At 41.2% G+C, this 23,381-nt stretch overlaps 3 protein-coding genes across 5 annotated transcripts in view; 2 read left to right on the plus strand and 1 right to left on the minus strand.

The window, feature by feature from the left end:
* Window positions 1-8,118, plus strand: part of LOC119735609 (ubiquitin carboxyl-terminal hydrolase 25-like) — a 39,477-nt gene extending 31,359 nt beyond the window's left edge. For all 3 annotated transcript variants that reach the window (XM_038209378.1, XM_038209376.1, XM_038209377.1), the window contains 6 exons: window positions 594-808; window positions 1,892-2,073; window positions 2,920-3,081; window positions 3,541-3,670; window positions 5,435-5,627; window positions 6,992-8,118. In XM_038209378.1, the coding sequence (XP_038065306.1) occupies window positions 594-808; window positions 1,892-2,073; window positions 2,920-3,081; window positions 3,541-3,670; window positions 5,435-5,627; window positions 6,992-7,170 (1,061 nt within the window). In that variant the 3' untranslated portion in view covers window positions 7,171-8,118. The remainder of the gene's footprint in view (window positions 1-593; window positions 809-1,891; window positions 2,074-2,919; window positions 3,082-3,540; window positions 3,671-5,434; window positions 5,628-6,991) is intronic.
* A 4,169-nt stretch (window positions 8,119-12,287) lies between these two features.
* Window positions 12,288-13,403, minus strand: LOC119735271 (melatonin receptor type 1B-A-like). Its single transcript, XM_038208971.1, has one exon. It carries the CDS (start codon window positions 13,401-13,403, stop codon window positions 12,288-12,290), a length of 1,116 nt encoding a protein of 371 aa, XP_038064899.1.
* Window positions 13,404-16,330: 2,927 nt separating this feature from the next.
* Window positions 16,331-23,381, plus strand: LOC119735272. Its single transcript, XM_038208972.1, has 3 exons — window positions 16,331-16,519; window positions 20,075-21,785; window positions 22,708-23,381. Exons 2-3 carry the CDS (start codon window positions 20,090-20,092, stop codon window positions 23,379-23,381), a joined length of 2,370 nt encoding a protein of 789 aa, XP_038064900.1. The 5' UTR covers window positions 16,331-16,519; window positions 20,075-20,089.

Raw genomic sequence — 23,381 nt, forward strand, 5'->3', positions numbered from 1 at the left:
TTGCCAGAACGAATAATTTCACAGGGAGTTTAGTCCCATTATTATCTTTAAACCAAATATGCTTTCAACAATAATTTAATACGTCAGTCACTTTTTAGATTGCTGCAAATGATAGACTATTGCTTTAACCTATCTTGGTAGAATCGCGTCAATGCAGCTTGTAAAATTTTGTCCAGTTACATGATACACAAATGGAACGCACAAAATCTGCTACAAACCAAACATAACGTACAAAATTCTATGGGGTTGTCTAAGGGGCGCGGCTAACTCGCAAACGGCAATAGGTCAATTGTTTTGGAGGGTGTGGTATAAGTGATGGAGGACTCACATCCTGACTTGGACTGCAGTCCGGACTCGAGTCCATTTTTTTTTTTTTGGGACTCGTGACTCAGCTTTGTCTCGTGGCTTTTGGACTTGGCTTAACTCGGTCTCAGTTAGTGGCTGACTCTGACTAGCTGTCGCACTTGAATCGAGTCCATTTCAAAAAATTGTGTTTAAACTTGGGAAGAAAAAAAAATTGGTTTTAAAAACATGACCACAACATCAAGTTTGTGACAGCAAGTTTAGAAACTTTTGGTACTTTTGACGTCTAGGAGTCAAGAAGAACACGCCCCAGCCTCGGCCCGCATCCCCTGCCACCGTCTACCCTGCTGAGCGTCCGTTGTCGGCTGCTGTACCAGACGTGTCTGTCCCCGCACGCGGCCCCAGCTCCTATGTTGCTCCATCATCTGTGGCGTCACCATCGGCTGCATCGCTGTCGTTGGAGAGCATCAGCTCGGAGCATGACGCCGAGGCAGCGCTGGATCAGGTAAAACCATACAGCTATGTTAATCCTTACCCTGCCGGACGCAACACGGTGCATCAGGTGGAAAAGTCTGGTGCACTTTGATGCATTCAGCTACCAACACCAGTGCATGAACGGCCGCTTCTGGGACAATGAGAGCTAGTCCCATTGAACAATACCACAGTTGTGCAGCAGTTGGCAACCATGGACTCTGAGGCAGTTTGGCCTTGAGATGGATGGTACCATATTTCAATAAGGGGGCGCTGTTCAAAATCGTCGATTATTAACACTAAAGTACAGAACGGTGTACCGTATTTTGAACAGGCGGACATTATACCAGTATAATTTTTTTTGGGGTGTCACAGGGAGGGTTTTGACTTATTTTTTTTAGGAATTTGTATGATAATTTTTTTTTTTTGACAGAGCTGGGGGGGAGGGGGTTTGACCACCAAAACCCCCCCTCTGGATCCGCACCTGCCCTTGGTCAAATTTGTTTCCTCTAATTTCAATATATATTATGAACATGCACTTGTAATTGAACTTTACATTTCCCTGATGAAAGAAAAATCATTGAAAGTTATCAACAACGAGGTTTCGCCTTGCCCGCTGTACAGGGGAGGCAGCTTCTCCACCTGTTGCCCACTTTGCTGCCTGTTTCCCCCTTTGCTGCCTGTTTCCCCCTTCGGCGCCTCTTGCCCCCTTTCAAAGGCAATCAACTCGTGAACGATCAACTGTGAAAAAACTTGTATAGCGGGGATAATATGTGACCTGTCATAGCATAATGAGGAATAACCCCCACCTTTGACTTTTCACGTTATGTACATCATGTTTAAAAAAACGGCTTTGAAAAAAAAAAAGTTGCGCCACCAACAGCAGTGAAAAACGTTCTTCAGTTTTTCCACTTTTGTGGGTATTTTTTCCCAACAAAAATGCATAGTGTGAATCTTGGATACCTTGGCTACTCAAAAATACAAAACAATCAAAAACACTGTTCACATGATTTTCCTAGTATATCTGACTTCAGGCGTCGATTACTCAAAACAAGGTTTTGGGGGACATTCCTCATTTTGCCTCAGTAGGTCACACATGACACTTTGAACTTACCAGGTATGTTCAGAAGAGGTGCAGCGATATCGCGCACTGCTGGCCAATGAGCAGTGCCAATTGAGGGACGTGCGTCTGGAGAGCCCTGTGGCGTACTATCTGACGAACAGCGCCCCCAGGGTCCTTATACGACGAGCCGTCCTGGAGCAGTTTGCTGCCGAAAAAGGGACAAACGTGGACGTGCGGTAAGTTGTGAGGAAATAGGTCTCATACATGCCAGAAAAAAAAACCTGATTTAGTACAAATTTGTAGAGTTGTAGTAACCTTGTCCCCACGACGTCGAGCAGTACACTCCCACTAGCTTCTGACTTGCTTGGGCACTGGATCAATGGCATATCCAGAAATCTGGGATGTTACAATTAGGTTGAGTAGTCGGGTGCCTTTACAATACCGCAAGTTCATGTTCGTTTTGGTATGTGGTGTCTAGGGTGCAGGCTTTTAAGCGATTCGTTGCGATCAGGTCGGAAAACACATCATTTTCAAAATCGCTGTGGAAGGATAATCTCACACAACCAATAAAACACGCTAAATATGACAGTAAGCGAAACAGAAAGGGGAGAGATCTTTGTGTGTAGGAGACATAACTAAGATCATTTGCATGTCTTGCATTTTATTCATTTCCAATAATAACAACACCACTCAAAATCCAAAGACGAATGTTCAGAACCTAACCTGTTGAAAGTTTCAGCTCTGTGGCTCTTACACCTTTCCAGAAAACAGGTGAAAAGCATGGACAACCTTTTGATCACGAAAGCATGATTTCGTCAATAGCGCTCTTTATTCCGAAAAAAAAATCAGTCAATCGACTGACCCTGGGAAATCACCCACATTTCTTGTTTTCTTGAAAATGACATTAAGCCAGACGGAATAATTTCACAGGGCGTTTAGTACCAGTACGATCTTTAATCCAAGTAAGCTTTGTGATAATAATTGGTAGGTTACTTTTTGGATAAATGCAAATGATCTTATACATGTATGCCTTTCAAGTCATTTGACTGCCGTCGATGGGTGTTACATTTGTATCGTTTCAGATCACAGGCGTTAAGGGGAATAGCTCAGCGCAAGTTGGACAGTCAAGCCAGGTCACAGCAGGAGCAGGATATATACAGTTTATGGCAGGAAGACTACAGCGTGTTCTGCAAGGCCAACACGTACTTCATTCAGGGAATTCAGTCGTACTTCCAGCAGGAGCAGTGAGTATCAAATGAGCCCACAATCAGCCATCTCAAAAATATGGGTATAATGTGAGTAAAAAAAAATGAAACCCCAATGTCCATTGTTTTAGTGAAGCTGTGCATGGAGCACTTTCAAAATCTAGGATATGAAAGCCCAATTCATAAGCTTTCTTTTAGTACAAGAATAAATCAAATCACTCATGTAATTTTCAAGTTACGGAATTTTAAACACAATCACCGTTTTAAAGTTATGTCCACGGATCACAAAAAGGTAAGTGTTCTTTTCAGCAAAAACAAAAACAAAATCACATAGGGATGTGTGTGAATTTTTTTTCCTTTTAGCTGAAAGAACGCACATACGTATGACCCTCAGGACAAGGAAAATGCTATTTGGCGATTGAAGTTGCTGGTGTGGAAAGATTCCATACGCTATAACGAGTCGAGGTTAATCGCGAAAAAAATCTATTTGGATTACAGATATGGGTATCAGGAGGCGTTGCCACACTTTGTCCACGCCTGCAACATGAACGACAAGTTTATCGACGAGAAAGCAGGGAAGGCCATGGACTTCAACATGCTGGCTCACTTTAGGAGGCAGTGCTTACTGGTGAGTTGGTTTATCCAAAGATGTACGGACTCCGTAGACAAGTACTCCTTGATCAATTCGTCGGTCGCACCACGAACCAGCGTATCTCGATTTTTTGCCAAATTGAGTTTTTGTCATTAACGTTATTATTTCATCAAAGTGCTCATTCTCAGAAAGTTTTATTCCAATCGGAATTCTAATTAACTAAGAACGCTAATTAGACTGTGCGGCGTATCTCTAAAAAATGAAAAATGCTGCACCACGAAGTGGCGTATCCCGATACGCCGCTTTACACGCTAATTCCCATAGTGCTATGACGTCACAAAGCAGCAAAGACATGAAAAATTGGAATTAAGCGTTTCACGAACCGACGTATCTCTGTATCTGGCACACGGCCACTATTAAGCGCGTTGTATAATATAGAATAAACATGATAAAAATCTGTTTCACGAAGTGACGAATAACTTTGGAGCAGAATTTCTCAAAAACTTAGCAACTCAGATGCACACGGATTGCATACAATAAAGTGCAATCTATAATTTACTAGCAAAAGCGAAACAGCTTGAATTCTTACACAGAGAGTATATGGAATGAACCTACAAAATAATGACCAACTTTAAATCGGTTTTCTCGAAACACAAAAAAATGCGATATGTCAGTTCGTGGTGCAACCGACGAATTGCTACAAAGAGAGAATATGACAGTCACTTGCTCATTTGCAGTCGGTTTGTCCAGGGGTGAATACCACTTTTGGCCAGTCAGTCAGTCAGTTTGTTGACTCAAGAAGGCATGGCTTGAAACGAGCACGATGCCTGACATGCCACACGTCATGGTCGCCCATACAGGATGAGTAAAAAAAACGCAACCCAAATGTTGGGACCATTGTTTTAGGGAAGTTCGGCGCGTAGCATTTTCAACATCTATGATATGAAAGCCCTATTTATAAGCTTTCTTTCAGTGCAAGAATCATTCCAATCACTCATGTACTTTTCAAGTTACAGAATTTTAAACACAACCACCGTTTTAAGGTTCTGTCCATGGATTGCAAAAAAAGTTCAGTGTTCTTTCAGCAAAACGAAAACAAATCACATAGGGATGTGTGTGATTTGTTTTCGTTTTGCTGAAAGAATGCATACCTTTTTGGTGATACGTGGACAGAACCTTAAAACAGTAGTTGTGTTTAAATTTCCGTAACTTGAAAATTACATGAGTGATTTGAATAATTCTTGTACTAAAAGAAAGCTTATGAATGAAGCTTTTATATACTAGATTTTGAAAGTGCTACATGCAGAACTTCAATTAAAACAATAGTCCCGACATTTGGGTTTCTTTTTTTTTTTTTACTCACCCTGTACAGCTTGTCAGCCCTTCCTTGGTCTCGACTGCTGCTTTTGGGCAAGAGAGCCTGAAATACGCCATTTTGTCCTCGCGCAACCCGCGTATGAGCGTTTTACACTGGCTTGCCCTTTCTCTTGCTATAATTTCTCTTAAGAAATCAATGTACCAAAATTAACTGCAATTGATAGAATTTTGTGCACGATAATATTCCTATTCAAGGGGTCTGGAAGCGCGCCTCTAGTGGTGAATTTTCTGGCTCTATTCACAAATCATTACACAAATCAGTTTCACAAATCAGTTTCACAAATCAGTTTGAGTCCGGCAGCATATTGGTGGCTGTGCTAGCATAAGGATGGATGTTTGCACATCACCAGAATCCTTATTCCTGAGGTATCCGGTCCACATCCCGCTCCACTCATTTTTATTCGCCCTTTTTATATTTGATAGCAACTTAATGCCCAGTGCACCAACCAGTTTGAATCCGCCGAAGTCTCGGAGGCTCTGCAGAGTCTGGAGATCATGAACAATCTGGTGGTACCGTGCACCGGGATTCTAACCAGCTCCTCCACCGAGGAAGACGGGGCTGCCGCAGAGGAGATCCGAGGAGGATGGTGTAATTACCTGAGCCGGGAAGTCAGCAGTGAGTTCACCATAGTTTGCTGTGCAAATTTAATGTACAGATAAGGGGAAAATGCCAAATCAAACAGGCAGTAGCCCGAGGTTTATGTTGAAATTTACGTTGAGGTTTACGTCGAGGTTCACTTTGAGGTTCACTTTGAGGTTTACTTTGAGGTTCACTTTGAGGTTCACTTTGAGGTTTACCTTGAGGTTTACCTTGAGGTTTACCTTGAGGTTTACCTCCTGGTTTACCTTTAGGTTTACCTCCTGGTTTACCTTGAGGTTTACCTCCTGGTTTACCTTGAGGTTTACCTCCTGGTTTACCTTGAGGTTTACTTCCTGGTTTACCTTGAGGTTTACCTTGAGGTTTAACTTGAGGTTTACCTCCTGGTTTACCTTGAGGTTTACCTGGAGGTTTGCCTCGTGGTTTACCTTGAGGTTTACATTGAGGTTTACCTTGAGGTTTTACGGTGTTTTACAGGGTTTTATGGGGTACCTCGAGTAAGACCTGGAGTTGCCGCTTGTTTAATTTTGCATTCTCCCCTAAACCCCAACCATCGATGGTATTCTGGCTAGAAACCCTGCTAAATGCAGCAGCATCCAACACTTGTCAAAATGACTAGCCTGCCCAGTGTGGCAAGATCCATCAGGGCAAACATCTCAAGGCTAAAGTGCCTCAGAGTCTGGGAGCAACAACTGCAGTGAGATACATGTACAACTGTGGCATTGTTCAATGGGACTCGCTCTCATTGTCTCAACACTGGCAGTTAATACACTGGTGTTGATGTCTCAGTGCAGCAAGGTCCCACAGACTTTTATACCTGATGCACTGTATTGCGTCTGGCAGGGTGAGGGTTAATGCGGTGGCCACAATTAAACACAGGACTGAGGGCACAAGCAAAGTACAGAGGTCATACATACATGTACACCGTCTGTATGCCCCTTCAACCAACAGCCTGCTTACAAATTGCTAACGCACAAGAATCCTCGTTTAAATTATGAATAATTTTATTATTTATTGTATTTATGTATTTCTTATTTTAACTGGTCTCCCATGGGGCCCAGTAAAGAGCAGACATTATGAAGAAATTACAGTTTAGAGGTGGGAGGAAAACCCCAGAAGAATATTCTGAGGAAAACCCACAGAATCAGGCACGGACTGAATACCAAATCCATATATTGGCAAATATACCCGATCTTGTCATGTCTTTGAAGAGCATTGACGATTTTGTCGGCATAAAAGGGACCCCTTTTTAATGAGGGGGATTTTTGGTGTGTGCAGGGGGAACCAGCATGAACACAATCATACCAACCATAAGTTCAAACCCTTATTTCTAGACCAACAAACAGCCTGAGTGTTAATCTGCCGTTTCTTTTCCCACTCAGGCGATCTGCACGAGAAATTCCAGGACTTTCTATCGAAGCTCCTGGACATGTCATCCGAGCCGACAAGCATCAGAGCCCCGCCCCTTGTCCACACTCAGAAGAAGGAGAACCTGAGTCAGATGTTTACTGTCGCCATGGGCATGATTATTAGCAATGATCAGCTGTCGGACACAAGATGATCAGCTGACAGACACCTGATGATCAGCTGACAGCCATGTGATGATCAGCTAAAGGACATGTGACGATCAGCTGAAAGAGACGTGTTGATAAGCTAGTATGGACAGGTGATGATCAGATCAGCTGATGGACACTTGATGATCAGCTGATGGGAATGTGATTATCAGCTGATGGACATGTGATGATCAGCTGACGAACATGTGATTGTTGGCAAGCAAACAGATGGTAATCAGCTGACAGCCAGGTGATGATCTGCTCATCATGACCTAAAGTTAGACAAACCTGTGGTTCAGCAAATCAGGAAATCAACCCAAGAAAAGGACCATAATTTACAGTAGCATCGTGCTCAGTAAACCTCGAACCCTAAGGCTAGTAGTATGATCTGTTGTCAAAGGAGTGATGATTTGATCAGTATGGGCTGAATCTAGGGGGAAAAACATGATGTGGTCGAATAACCTGTAGAATTTACCATGTACCAAAACCAGCATCTTACTTGTAACTCTGTTACCCCAAAACTGTGACCTGCAAAACTGATCAGCTGGCAAACATGTGATGATCAGCTGGCAAACATGTGATGATCTGCTGACAAGCATGTGATCGTCTGCTTATCGTGGGCTTATGATTAGACGTGAACATTACGGTCCAGTGAAACACCCAGCATTGCATAGTGGATACGTCAATCATTCACAACAGTGCCTTGTTGACATAGTTCAGTTGTCGTAGCTATATGTGACCCGTCACCACAAAGTGAGCCAAAAGTCAAAGTTTTTAAGAATTGAGATATTTACATCTCTGTATTCTGCAGAACAAGAGTTTTCCCAGTGTGATGTAACTTTAAGGGGCACTGAGTTCGGTAATGGAGACAGTAAACTTACTTGAAGTTGTAAAACTGATTCTTGAGAAAATGGCATTTAAAATCCTGCAGTTGTGTTACAGTGAATAAAAACAAACAAAATCGGTTTTAAAGGGAAAATACAACATTTGCAAACATCAAAAAATAAAACTAAAAATAAAAATATAAATCATTTTGAAATACCTTGCTGGACTGTTAGTGAATGACAGTGTAAAGCATCCTGTAAAATCATGGCACCTGGTATACTGTCATTTTCAAGAAAAGTGGTATTTTTGTATCAATTTCCAACGCTGATCGGCCAACCAGCGTTGGAAAAAACTGGCTTTTTTTCAAATACTGGCCCCAGTTGACCATTGCACTTGTTTGCAATCGATTACACACCTATGAATGGGTACGAGCCAGCTAGACTGGTTCCCTGACCTTACAATTCCCAAATATATGTAAACTGCTCTGTTTCTTTTTAAATGGAGTCAGGGAACCAGACTACAGGAAAATCATTGTTTTTCTTGGTTTTTATAGCATTTTCGAACCCAAAACCTCAAAAAAGTCAGTGTAACTATATTTGCTATATTTCCAACCCCCCAATTCCATCATTTTTGAAAATTACAGCAAAAGCAAATGATGTATATTCCCTTTAAAGATGTTTGACAGAATGAACCAAACTGGAGAAAAGTACAACGGGACTGATCAAGGTTCACCTGAAAACAAGAAATCGACCACCCCTTTGAATTTTTGCCTTTTTGAACTGTGCTAAAAAAATGGCAATTTCCAACTTCATGGTGACAGGTCACATAATAGGCATGATCTGTAATAATTATGATTATAGTGACGTTAACCCTTGGTCCAGCCAGATACTGTGTGCTTTGGACCAGTACCTGAATAAAATGATGCCTAGCTCCAAAAAAAACAAAACAACCAATTGTAGCGGTCGGCATCATTTTTTTGTGAAAGGAATAACTTGAAAAACCCATGGTCTAGCCAAATACCGGTAACACAGGTTTGGGCATCAGTAAATGTTAGAATCTAGTGGGAAACTCTAAACATTATAGCCATGGCAGTAAGCAATATGTTTTAATTAGTCATAAGCTGACAAACACACTGTGGTCTTCCAAAATTGTCCATGGGTTTAATTACATACATCGTAATCCATTCAGAGGGCATGTACATGTACCCCATAGAGTAGACTCAAATATTTCCTTAAGTACACTATGGACTCAACGTATCCTATAGATTAAGAGCACCCTATAGAATGAAAGTTCCCAAATACATGTACTTAAAATAACCCACAGATTAAAAAAATTCCCTTAAACTTGATATTCCCCCCCAAAAAACTCAAAATATCCCAAAGACTCAAACTACCTGATAAACTTAAAGGGAATGTACAACATTTGCTTTTGCTGAAATTTTCAGAAATAAATGGATTTGGCGATTAGGATGTTATAGCAAATATTGTTAAACTGACACGTTTCAAGTTTTGGGCTTGTAGATGCTGGAAAAACCAAGAAATCCAATCATGTAATTTGTATTCTTGTTTTCTGACCCTACTTAAGATGAAACACGGCAATTTATAGACTGGGGGGAAGTGTTAAATCAGAGAATCAGTCTAGCAGGCTTGTACCCCTTCACAGGTGTGTGATCAATTGCCAAGAAAATGCAGAATAACTAATATGAAAAATTAGGAGCAGATTTTGAAAAAAAGCCAGTTTTCTCCAACGCTGGTGGGCCGACCAGCGTTGGAAAAATACAGTTTTCCTTGAAAATGTCACCACACCAGGAGCCACAATTTTACAGGATGATTTAGACTGTCATTTCCTAATAATTCAGTAAGGTATTTCGTGATCATTTGATCATTTCGTTTATTGATGTTTGCAAATGTTGTATCTTCCCTTTAAAAAGAACCCTCATTGAAAAGAAAACTCAAATACGTAATAGAATCGTTATGACTGTGAAAATCCATAATTTTTGTTTGTTGGTTGGTTTGGGTGTTTGGGTGACTAACGAGAGGACTTCAGAATCCCTCCGAAATCTAGCCAGGTTTACCCTTGTATTGTCTGTGCCTATTTCCTTTTGTTACATGCACGATGCAAGTTGCATTACGTTTATATCTTGTGTAATAGTGTACATAATATCCTCACACTAACAACAGACAGAATTAAAGGAGTCGGTTGATTGATTTAATATGGATTTCTCGGCTTGTGGTGAGTTTGTGCTAGCCTCATAAATGTGGCCAATTTACTGGACTACCTCCGTAAATAAAGGCCACACTTCCACCATGTACAAAAACATGTCGAACCTTGTCAAATTTTGATTTTCACATCTAGGCTTAGTTTGTAATAGACATCTGAAAAAGGCAGCACTTTCTGATTAGCCTATAAATTAAAGAGGATGAGTATGCTTCTAAAGCAAATATAAACTACAAACTAAGCCTAAATGTGAAAATCAAAATTTGACAAAATGCGACATGTTTTTGTACATGTTGGAAGTGTGGCCTTATTTACGGAGGTAGTCCAGTAAATTGGCCACATTTATGGGGCTATTTTTGTGCATTCTTAGACAGTGGTATGGTGAGTCTGCATTCTTCCAGAAGTCTTCTGAGAGGTTTCCTTCTTGTGTGACATGTTGAGTTTGATGTATGGGCTCATCGACCGAATTGTGCATGACAGATCATTGCACAAAACAATAACAATTCACAGACATATGTGATTCTTTGAGTCATGTTTGGGAAAAAAAGGACCTGATTTTGTAGGAGAACTGCAGATGTCATGTAACGCGTACGAGACACCATTTTCCACTGCGCTTGAAGTTATCAGGTGTAGTGATTTTCAGGAAGACACTGGTTCAATTTAGGGGTTTTCTGTTCAAATTGTGAACCCAAAACTTCCTGATTGAAAACATTTGTGAGAAAACTTTGCTCATAGGCTCACTATCATGTACTGAAACAACGAATCACCAACGAAAAGAAAATTTACGACTGCAAAATATCACAAATTCTGGCATAAAGTGGTGTTGAAACATTCGTAACTTGCAGGTTTCTGCCTGAAATGAAAACACGCTGGGCCCGTCGCCAGCCCTGAGGGTCAAGGGGGCTATATTACCAACTAAGGGGGAACACTACCATGAAAAATACAAAAATACACATGTATTTGCACCAAAATGCCCTTAAAAATTGCCAAATGAGATTTGAACACAAGGTTAAATGAGGCACAAAAGTGCATGTAAAAGGACTGCGTTAAAACTAGATTACATTGGCCCTTTAAAACCTCGTTAAAACTACAATACACACATAATTATGTACGCTTAAAAAGAGTGGGATATTTACATAACGGGATATCTGAAATGAGCCACGTGTGCAATCCACCGCTCATACCTCTCCTCTAGGCCTATCTGGCTCGTAAGTGTGACGTCACTTCAGTGTAAACCACGCCCCTACTTCACATGAAGTACATGTAGCATGAAAAGTTGCGGGCTTAACCAATGGTTGCTGTAATTAGTGGGGCGTGATTTTGGTTCTGCATTTGGATGTTGAATTGAGGACAATAGGGTTCCCCACGTCCCGAAGGTCCCAAAATGTCAGGCCGAGTGACGCTAATGATTATGCTAATAATCTACCATACGTTATTGTGTTGCTTGGCCGAAATCGGTGCACATGGGTTGGGTCGGGAAAATATTTTTTTTGATCTTCTTCGAAATTTTTCATGGAAATGAATCAAGCTGTAACATGAGCGTCTGCAACAACAGATTAAGCTGAAATTCGGAATATACTTAGATGATGGAAGTATTCAACTACTCGTGAAATAACAACTGGGATAAATTCCTAGAAATTGGGATAAAAACATACTTGGGGGAAGTTTTTGAACGATTTCTTCCAGACTTGCAGGTCAGCTTTGACAGTAACCAGTATTGAGGTTTCGGCATCGATGACGGCGATTTTTCATAGACATGAAGTCTGGAATTTCTTCTTTAGTTGGAATGTAACATTTCAATCATACCAAGCATATCGGCACGTGCTGACAACGTATACTAGTTATCTATCTTCCCACTTAATAAGCCAATTATAACATTCTCTTCCGAATATTAAGTGAAATATTGTAGAGTAATTGTGTAATATTATATCGTTCTGTGTTATCACTAACGATGTTCTTAATACCTCAATCGAAACCATTACAGCTCGGTTGATATTTATAATCGAACGGTTCATACCCTAATTATACAATTTCAAAGGGAGACCGTCCAAAGTGATGCCATCCAAGTTACGCTCAGACATTCTTAGCCACGGGTGCAACACGCCCGACGTTTCAGGGCCTTCATAAACTCCGAGGGTTCTGGGATTTGATCCCAGCGGCAGCGCAAGATACAGCCGAAGACGGCCTTGAAGTCTCGATGCTTGTTGGCATAGATCATCGGATTGAGGCAACTGTTGAAGAAGAGGATGGCAATGGCGTACGGTACAGCTGGCCCAGCGCCGTTTAACAGTAGACACACTAACCAAGGAGATTGGCAGACTAGGAACGCACACACGATGTAGAACATGTTCTTGGTGATCTCATTCTGTCGTCGGTTCATCATGAGAGCTTTACTGACTGATCGTGCGAATCGTGCGCTGTCTGCCGATTGCGTGTTGTCATTAGCAACCCCTCCCTTTTCTTCATCAGTGACTTTGTTGCCTGAAGACTCGTCGGGCTCATTTGAGGCTGAGATCCTCTTGGCGTGGTGTCTCAGATGTCTCCAGATACCTACGTAGCAGGCAATGATGGTGACGAGGGGGACGGGGTACAAGACTGCCGCAATGACGATATTGAAGACACGAGCCAGGGGATGATCGATGAATCCGCAGTGGTGGTACATTCTGTTGAACCCCAGGGCACCCACGCCAAGGAGTGGGGGCAAGAGGACGACAAGAAGTGGGACCAGCCACACGAGTACCAACCACACGGTGATCTTCTTGGCTGTAAAGATGGCCCGATATGTGACGGCTGGTCGCGTTATCAGAAGGTAGCGGTTGAGGCTGACCGATGCCAGGGTCATTATGCTACAACCGACGGTGGTGATGATAATGATCGTTGCTAGGCTGCAGACCCAATCGCCTCCTGCTGGGCCATCTCTACTGTAGATAACTGCGGCTTGCAAGTATATCACTAAAGATGTCAGTAGGTCTGCCAAGCTCAGGTTCACCACGAAGGCGTTAGTTGCTGTACGGAGTTTGTTGGAGAGAAGAACGGCAGTTATCACTAAAGTATTACCCAAAGTGCCAACGACAGCGATGATGAGATAAATTATGCCTACCACCACCCGCATCGTGAAGGCATTGGGCACAGATGGTGGAATCTCTTCAGTTGTAAACCACGAACCCACTGTTGTAACTTCACTAACATTTTCAGCCATTTCAAGAATGTATTGAAAGTCACTCGGTCCACTGTATTGTGAAGTGCTCCCGATGTGCAAACAGGAAAACCGTACTAATGTTGAATATCGTGGAGGCCTGAAGAAAAATCGCCTGTCAATACAGAGAGATGCACCGTTTTCGGAGCTTAATTGGTGTCACTCTGGTTATAAACAACTGGACAATGCCGCCGATGGATGTGGCCAAAAACGTTGGACTGGTTTGTGTATGTTCTGCGTGTCACAAATGGCACTTCAAAATAATTTCTCTTGTGGCGTTTGTCGTAAAACAGGGTGCCCTCATAAAGTCATGTAATAGGAAAATTCTGCGACGGGCAAACAAAAGTACAATTAATATCGTGTTTATTCACCTCCTTGTTTCGAAAGGATGTCACTCGACGAGGGGGGAGAATTGGATTGGCTCATAATTGCAAATTTAATGGACATTGTGTACAAGAAAAGCGAGGGAGGGACACCATGACACTAGATGCATCATCATTTCCGTACGAAAATAACATGGAATGTGCAGCAATCCCCTTTTGGGTGTGGGGGACGGACGGGGGCTTTAATTCGGCCGAGAGTGCTCAAGAGTTGTATGCAATACTTATACATATCTCGCGATATAGCTGATATTGTTGATGTACCATGTGGCGCGGACCCCTTTGACTTTTAGCCTGTAGCGCCTAGCTGCTAGTGCAAAAGTTTTAAATGAAATTTCATAGAAAGTGAAATGTTATCAAGTTCTAAACAATCCCGTTCATAAATCGCGAGTTTATCAACCCGTTACAAAGTTAGAAGAAGTGAACCCTTTGAAAATGCCCCAAAAAATAAGAAAAAAATTTTCTGACAAACTTCTGGCTGCATATGTAAGTAGAGATAACAATGATTTATCAGAATTTATCAACTTTACAGTAATTCTTAGATGTTAATTTGGAATTTTCCGATATTTATTCAAGTGCGCCACGTTAGGGGACACGTTAGGTTAAATAGCAAGCATTAATAAGGCTGAAGTACCAGTATTTCACTGCATGAATTTGAGGTTTGTCCACAAAGAGGTTTGGCGACACTATACGAGGAAAGTAACGTCAAAGTGCGCCACGTTAGGGAACACAACTATAATAGTGTAAAGGATGTGGCCAGTGGGTTTAATGTGGCTTCGGCGGTCCGATTTTCTCTCTGAACTTGGGAAAAGTTTCTTTCGTAGTTCTGAGTGCGCCACGTTAGGGAACACAACTATGGTGTAAAGGACTGATGTGGCCCAGTGGATTTAATGTGGCTTCGGTGGTCCGTGATGTACATTATTTACATTATTGATTTACTTACCTTTTTATATGGGCTAGATGCAACAGTACTGACAAAGCGGCCAAAATGATGTCACTGCTAAAAATTTATCATTTTTTAGGCTTTTTTTTTTTTTTGATAAAAAAGGAGGCGGCCTCAAAAAAGGAAGCGGGCGGGGGCGCCAAACATGATTTTTGCTTTTGTTATTTGGCCTAACAAGATCACGTAGTTTCAAAAGTCACTTTCACGACAAACCGGTTTATACAAGTGTACGTGTATTCATTATCGCGTCTAGTGAACGACTTTATAAAGTAGTAGGGTTAGTACTATCCGCTCCGTTCACAAGTACCCCCTCACCGGCAAAGAAAGTACAGTTGGGGGTGTTAGTTGGGTGACACTGTGCCCGACGCCATCTTGCCTGACTGCAATTCATTTGCCGAGAAGCGCGGCCACTGCGTGTAGGATGGGACGCCGTATTATCGCGGTACTTATCACGTTTCTCGTTTGGATTAGAGATTGCCCACTAACCTTCCTGAATTGTCCTTTCTTTTGTGTTGTATAACTCTTCCTTTTCATATTGATATAATAAAATCCGACGGTGGTGTAGTTTATTCCGTGTACGATGCCTGTGAAAATAGACATGCTCGGAGTGTGCGAACGGAGGTGGACTCCATATTATCGCGGTATGCGCGAAGTGGTTTTTATAATGATCTCAATTTTTTTTATTGTTAATGTTTGGCCAAAACATCCCCTGAATAAAGTCTGATATTTTCCCTGTAACGTTCAAGTCGATATGAGCAATATGCTTACAGAATGATTCCTTAATTAAGACGCCGCCCCTTTCCCGAAAGGAGAACAAAAATCACTGAGACAAGTCTACTGATTAGCGATTGGGGGCGCCATTCACTTTATGCGGTGTGCCGTTTTTAATTTTTTTTTTCACGCGCTGTCCTTATTTTGATCCCGCAAAAGATTTTGCGATTTCGCGGTGGAAATATCGTCCTTCGACTTAATTTTGTGTTTCCAGCTGTAGAAGGGGAACCAGACAATGGAACTTTTATGGACAGAGCACCATTAAAGATTTATTTTAAAATATAGACGGTACCTTTTGGCAGACATGGTGAGGGAAAATTTGCAAGTTTTGGAAAACGTTAATATTTATTAAAAATCGTTAAAAGCCCCGAAAGACGCACCATTTATTATCGTCCTTTTTATACAACTCGGCAAAAAGTCCTTAATGCCCGGTGAAATGAACTGGATAAAAATCGCCACTGAAGGAGTTTTGGCAACGCAAATTAAAAGAAAAATTTCCGATGCCGAGATAGTAGGGATGCCGCGATAATAGGGAGTCCGACTAGCCTGTCTCAATAATGTGAAGGCCAGTATTATCCTAGAAGAATCGGCAGCAGATATTATACACAATGACAACTGAAAGATGAACATTTTAATAAATACACATACATCTATACATAGTACAAATCCCCTGGTGTACGTGCGTCACACACAATGAACGGGTGCGCGTCAACCAGCGAAATGTCACGCCTATGCATGCGACGGCGCAAGTTGATGGTTGAATACATTATACTGTTATGCACATTAATGTGCACCGAAGCTGCACTTCAGGTATATGTATTGCAAGTTGTATGCATTACTGCATGCATGGTAATTCGGCTCACACTCGGCGCCATTTTCCAGGAAGTACCGTCGTCAACTACTGGGGTTCTCGAACAATTTTCGCAAATTTGAATGCATTTATGCTAGTTTCTCTTTAATTGTGATATTCATCCAATTTCACCAAAGGTGTATATCAGTCTGAAAAGGAAAAACCCTTGAAAATCGTGAGTATATGAATACATTTTAATGGCATATAGGCCTAGGACCTATATCAGTTTCTGTGTATGTAGGCTACGTGCAATTTTGTGGTGGTTGGCAGTCTGGAAATAATTGCTCTCAGTAAAGCCACGCCATATTGTGATAAGGATCATAAAATTCAGCCATTCCAGTAATTAAAGTCATTCGTTTTAACTCGAGAAACAAAATCCATCTTTTGGGTATGAACAATTTCATTAGGGCCTACCATACGCTTCGTTAATTTCCAGTTTGGTGAGGTCAGCAGTTATGTGCAAACCGAATACTGATTTAGTTCAGAGAGGATACATGTTATGTTAAAAATGCCCGTTAATTTGCGGACTCCGTTAAGTGAAATATTCCGTGTCATTTTACGGACTTTACTTAAATGCAAATATTAATTATGCTAATTAGCGTGATTACAATCAACCACATCGGCCCAAACACCTACACATAATATAGTACATCTAAAAAGTAGGCTACATATTGTTATTTCACCCGCAACCGTGTACACATGTCCAAACTCATGTTAAGGGTCTGTTTACTTTACGGAGTGAAAAAACCCTCACCTTTTCCGGGAATTTTGCTGCCAGCAAGAAAATAGCGTTCCGTTTCCTGCAGCAAAATTTCCGGAAAAGGTTTTTCATTCCGCAAAATAAACAGACCCTTAACATGAGTTTGGAAATGGGTACTCGGTTGTGGGTGAAATAACAACATGTACTTAGATGTACTGTATTATGTGTTTGGGCTGATGTGGTGGATTGTAGTTACGCTAATTAGCATAATTAATATTTGCATTTAAGGAAAGTCCGTAAAATGACGCCGAAAATACGGAATATTTCACTTAACGGAGTCCGTAAATTTACGGGCATGTTAACAGTAATTCATTATGAGGTAAGAGCCCGGGGTCAACGTTGTTTATAAACCTTTTCATTGTGCTCAGTCAAAATACTAATTGCAATGAAAAATGTATTTTAAGGTACAGGGGGAAAATGCCGTCACTCGCATTTCAGTTTGTCATTGCATTAAGTAGTGAAAAAATGAAGCTTTTTTTTCCACAATTCTTATCAAATTTGGGCGTTGTCTTTTCAAATGACCTACAAAGTTGGTTAAAAATTAGACTCAAAATATTGATTACAATGAAAAAAGTGTTTGTTTTTTTAATATATACTACTACTGTAATTTAGTAATCCTCAGCCGCAAAGGCACTATAGTTTCTGCAGTCCTGGGCTTAAGTTGTTAAAAAAATGAATTGTGTTCATCCATTTATGTAATATTTGAATAAACTCACAGTCTTAGGCCCCCCCCCCCAAAAAAAATAATATTTGGTCTCTGGTCAGACCAAAGTTCCGGAATTGACGCGGGGAAGCGGCTTTTGTTTGTTTTTTTTGGGGGGGGCTTTTTTTTTCTTCAAGCTTGGATTGTACAGACAGGGTGGGGTACTATTTTGCTTTTTTGGTGTCCTCATGTACATTGGTGTCCTTTCTTGGTGCTCTTTGGTAAAACAAATTGAGGAGGTGCGGCAATAAAGGGCGCTGTTGGAGCTAATACCGCGGAACATTTTGGGAAAAAAAGATTGACGCGCATGAAAATCGACGCGCGCGCTGACCAGAGACCGACTTATTTTTTGTTTGGCCTTAGCAACAGGAGCATGAATTATTTCACCAAAATTGACTTTCAAGAGTTACAAGTTTTATTCGTGTAGGGTCAGACTGTTCATACATCAATAAAACTTGGAACTGTACCTGTGGAAATACAATGCATCATGGGTACCATAAATGATGCCTGCCTTCTATAGGCCTAAGATGCATGCTCAGTGCATGCATGTACTATGCACTTCCCTCAATATTACCATCTAAGAACTTCGCTGTCTGCATTCTTATAACAGACAGTGATATCGTCTGATGTCGCATTTCGTTTGTCACTCGCATTTCATTTGTCACTCACACTTCAAATTTCAAGGGCTCTCTGTTATAGTGTGCTGTTTTTTTTTGGTTTTAATACTCGTTGCTTCTATACTTGGCATTGGTGGGAGAAGCAAATTATCAATTGTCAGCAATATAATCACTACCAGTTTAAAATAATTATAAAAAAGAGGTCTTTTCGTCACTTGCATTTCATATGGCCAAGCGTTCACAGCTGTGCATCTATGTCTTTAAGAAAGTTATGGGCAGATTTTTTTTTTGTGTGTTTAAATAAAGTCATACTACTAAATTGCATAATAATTTTTTGACTAATGCTTTTTCCAAGACAAATATGCAAACAAATGAGAAGTCACATAAAGTGGTACATTTTATAAGCCAAAATCACCAGGAAGAAACGTGACATATTTCATTGAAAACGATGAAGATTTGACTTAAAACGTTTATTTACATTGTAAATCCTGGTCCTTACATCAAAAAGCAATAAATGAAAAAGGAAGTTCAGGAATGAATTTGATTTTTTGGGGGCCAAGTCCCTGTTTGCTTGGAATTGCCCACATACTAATAATGCGCCTCGTCATTTGTTGTGGCAAAATCAGCCAACCTGAAAACTGCGTGTTGTTTTGGTCGGCAGATAGTCCTAGTCCGGTGCAATGTTTGCCTTGGAGAAAGTTCGAGGTGTAACACTAGCGTTTTCAAAAATAGTATGAGCTGAAATTCGGAATATATTTAGATGATATTAGACTGTTCAACTACTCGTGAAATAAAACTTGTGAGGATTCCTAGAAATGTATTTATTTATTTATTAACTCCATTTCTTTACCCAGGGTATGCCCTAACAGTTTAAAACTGGTTTCCATTGGGGCCCTGCATACAATAAATATTGACTATAAACAAGTATAATTATACAATACATTACAAATACAATAAAATTCAATACTGTAAGATAAATCATTATTTGAATAATGCATAGGTGTTAAGCAAATATTATTATAAATACAATATATTTTAAAACTATTATAACTACAAGTACAGTGTGAATGCTAAATTGAAATAAGTAAAAAGATTTGGGACCTTTTCGAAAGATTTGTCCCACGATTTTTAGGTCAGCTTTACCAGTAACCAGTATTGACGTTTCGGCATCGATGGCGGCAAGATTTTCCACTGACATAAAGTTCAGAATATCTACTTCTGTTATTATTTAATATTTCAATCCTTCTGAGCATATATACCGATAAACAGAACGTTAAAAAGCAATGTTTTTTTTTTTTGCCTGCATTGTTTTCACTGAACTGTTTTTAGCATCACTGTACGTAGTCGGATTAAGTTTGTTTAACAACGCCAGACACAAAGCCTTTGCAACCATAAGGCTGCTAAGTCAAGTGACAGTAAGTCAGTTAGTTAGTCAACCGTATGAGCCTAGGCCACGGGGCTGGGCCTCTTTCACCAGCAAAATCGTGTTCTCAAGGCCGTGTGGGTGAACAAACGTGTGCCAAACAGCCTACGATGCTTGTTTCTTTTTTTCTCACCACAAAAATCGAAACGTCCTAAAATCTTGAGTACAAAAGGGGTTATAAAAAAAATGCCTTTAATAATCAATCATTTTTAATTTCATTTAAATAGGTTTTCATTGTGAAGATGGCTGCAGGTGGTGAATCAGTGGCTACAGTTTTGGGTGAGATCAGCCGAGATCACTTGGAGTGTGGCATCTGTCACGAGAGGTACCAGACACCGAAGATTCTCAATTGTCTTCACAGCTTCTGTGAGAAGTGTCTTCTGTCGTACCAGAAAACACTCCAAGATCTGTCTGTGATGCCTTGTCCCGTCTGCCGACGAGAGTCAAACATCCCGTCAGACGGGGTCTCGGGACTCAAGACCAACTTCCATCTGAAGGAGATCGTTGAGGATTTGGGCCTGAAGGAGAAATTGGCGCAAACGAGAGGTGTGAAGTTTCTGTGCGAGCTTTGCGAGGACCAGCGTGAGGCGCAGTCGAGATGCATGGACTGTCCTTTCTTACTCTGCAAGCAGTGCCGAGCTGGCCACCAACGAATTGCCACCACAGCCAACCACGAGGTGCTGGCTCTTGACGTACTGCGGACGGGTGTGGCCGATCTCCAGAGAAAAAGAAAAGTGGAGCCCCTCTGCCAAAAACATCAGGGAGAGAAAAAGAGATTCTTCTGCGAGACCTGCAAAGAATTGATCTGTAGAGATTGCACGGTGGTGGAGCACCGGGCGCACCAGTTCACTACGATTGATGACGCTGCACCACGCTTGAGGCAAAACGTTAAAAAGCTGGTACAAAAATTGGAACATCAAATTTTGCCACTCTTTCAAAAATCCGAAACTGACCTTCATAACATGAACTCCGAGTTGGTTCGATCTGCGTCACTGGTTGAACAAAATGTGACGGAGCGAGCCTCTGCCGAAGAGACCAAAATAGAGGAAAATCTGAGGACCGTCCGTGAAGGCATCTCCAGTCGAAGTAACTATCGCAGTCAAACGCTTCAAGAACATGGAGTTACTCTCATAGAATCCCGATCTATGTGCATGTCAGCACTTCCGAAAAATAAGAACCCTATAGTCGCACAGGAAATGTTTTCAACCATTGATAAAGACCTCTGTGTTTTGAATGATAGCATTATAAAGCTTATAAAATCTGACCAAACTGTTCGTACCGTAATTCAACGGTTCATCAACACCACTGAAAAAGAGGCTAGAGATGGTAAATCTAAAGTCTCAACCAGACAGAAACAACTTTTGTCACAGATTGGTATCACGTCCTCCCAGAAACAAAAGTTCCTGAACGAGTCGATTAAGGTCGTGAGCACCGAGATAGGACGCATCCGTCATGCGTTAGAAATTGCCAAGGACCTGGTGACATCTGCCTCCGACGCTGATTTCCTCAGTCTTCAGTCGATCATTGATAGCGACATCCGGTTACTTCTTGAGCAAAGCCCACCTAAGATTCCCAGCGGTTACCAGAACATCGCCTTCCAGGGAAGCAGTGATAGTGAGTTAGGCGCAGTAGTAGTCGGTGCGACCTGGACATCACAGAGTGACATCGAGCCTCACTATACTAAGAAGACCACTGTACACCGCACAAAAAACATCCTTGCGGATCGCCGCAGTCAAACGATCGCGAGCGGATGGGAAAAGTATGCCGGTGAAAGAAGATCCCAGGATTGGCCCCAGTATAATGAAACGAAAGAAGTCAACATAACGAGCATGGCTCCATTTGGCAAAGACGAAGTACTGGTCGGATTTGAGGAGGCTGTTGTTGTGTACAATACATCCGGGAAGCGTACAAGAGATCGAGAGTACAATGCGAATTCAGGTAAAAATAGAAAAAGGTCTTAGAAAATCAGCATTAACTCAACAATTTGCGATTTATTAAAATACGGAAGATGTACGTTACGATTTTATTTGAAGCTTTGCGTGTATTATTATGAAGAGAAATACAATAGAAAAAAGGTAATTAACAAGTTTTCAATTGGTCTTATTTAATTTCTCCAAATGATAGGAAAGTATTTTTCTGAATGCCTTCTGCCCAGCCACAATGACAATAAGACTGGACAGTCACTCTGTTGTTTTATTGTTCATTTATTTATTTATTTGTTATTATTTTTTTTTAATTTAAGTGCATTTTGTGCTCTATATAACTGCAAATTTCAATGTTCATGGCATTGCGTAAGAACTGCATAACATAAAAACAGGGAATATAACAACCGTCTAGACATAATTCTTTTAGTTCAGAAGTGAAATCAGATATCGTTTGAAGAACAATAAATTCCTGACAATACTCATTGCCATCACAAATATAGTATGTTACGGATTTTCTTTTCACGACGATATTTGGGGAAGAATTTAACTGTAACACCTACACTATACACGCGGCCTAATCATTACTCAATCTTATCAGAGCAATACACTTTTTATAATTATTGCCCTGAGATTACAAAGAAAGGATAAGGTAAAACTGGGAATAGGGGTCAATAAAGTTGGAAAACATTTCATGAACAAGTCTATGAAGATATTTTCCCACTGACACTTATTACTATGCATGGCTCTCTTTGACTGAGAAAAACAGTGAGATAATAATAGTTTATAATCAACCGTTTTAGATTTTAATACACATTTTCTAGTATGCCAGGTTTAATTTACTACAAAGAAAAGTTAAAATGCTTCGAAATTTTGCCTGCTTCTTAACAGATTGTTTTCGTTTTTCTATTTTCTTCCCTTTTTTTTCTGATGGGGAGGAGGGTCAGTGGATCACTTAGTATCCTTTCCAAATGAATCCTTCGTGGGCGTCGAAGCAAAACTACCTACACTGACAATCTACTGCTTTGAAACCAAATCTTCTAAGCCAACCAGATCTTTCAAGAAATCTTATTCTGCCGGACAATGGACTCCGGGATCCATTGCCACTACGAGCTACGGACAGAGCATGCTTGTCATCGGCTGCAAAGGCAACAATCGCGAGGTCATGGTCCTTGACTGCTCCAATGGTTCCGTGATTAGCCGACAGTCCGTCCAAATCGAGCCTGATTTCCTGGCTACCATGGGGGAGGAGTGCGTACTTATCGGTGCAAGGAGCCCGGCTAGTGTGCAAGGCCTGAAGATCAACGGAAACACGTTCCAGTCGTTCCTGTCCATCGACCCTTCCGTCGACTGCTCTCTGGGGCCGGGGGTATGGAACCCATACTGCCTCGGCCTTTGTAGCGACGGCACGGACTACATCTATGTGGTTCTCTCGGTGAGCTCTGCACAGAAACGGGTGCATGTTCATCAGTACAACCGAGTTGGCAGCTTCGTTGGGTGCTCAGCGCTTGAAACTGAGGCACCAGTCAAAGGTACAGCAGTTACAGGAGACGGGAGGCTGGTGTTTGCTGATCAGCGCAAGTTGAGGCTTTTTGTTATGCGCCGAAAGTAG

This window comes from Patiria miniata, unplaced genomic scaffold, assembly GCF_015706575.1.
Source record: "Patiria miniata isolate m_02_andy unplaced genomic scaffold, ASM1570657v1 HiC_scaffold_29, whole genome shotgun sequence".
NCBI lineage: Eukaryota > Metazoa > Echinodermata > Asteroidea > Valvatida > Asterinidae > Patiria > Patiria miniata.

Excerpts from the sequence above, each read along its gene's own strand:
- LOC119735271 (XM_038208971.1), bottom strand. The coding sequence starts at position 13,403 with ATGGCTGAAAATGTTAGTGAAGTTACAACAGTGGGTTCGTGGTTTACA.
- LOC119735272 (XM_038208972.1), top strand. The coding sequence starts at position 20,090 with ATGGCTGCAGGTGGTGAATCAGTGGCTACAGTTTTGGGTGAGATCAGC. Across the intron at positions 21,786-22,707 it reads AGAGTACAATGCGAATTCAG|GAGGGTCAGTGGATCACTTA; the intron begins GTAAAAATAGAA and ends TCTGATGGGGAG.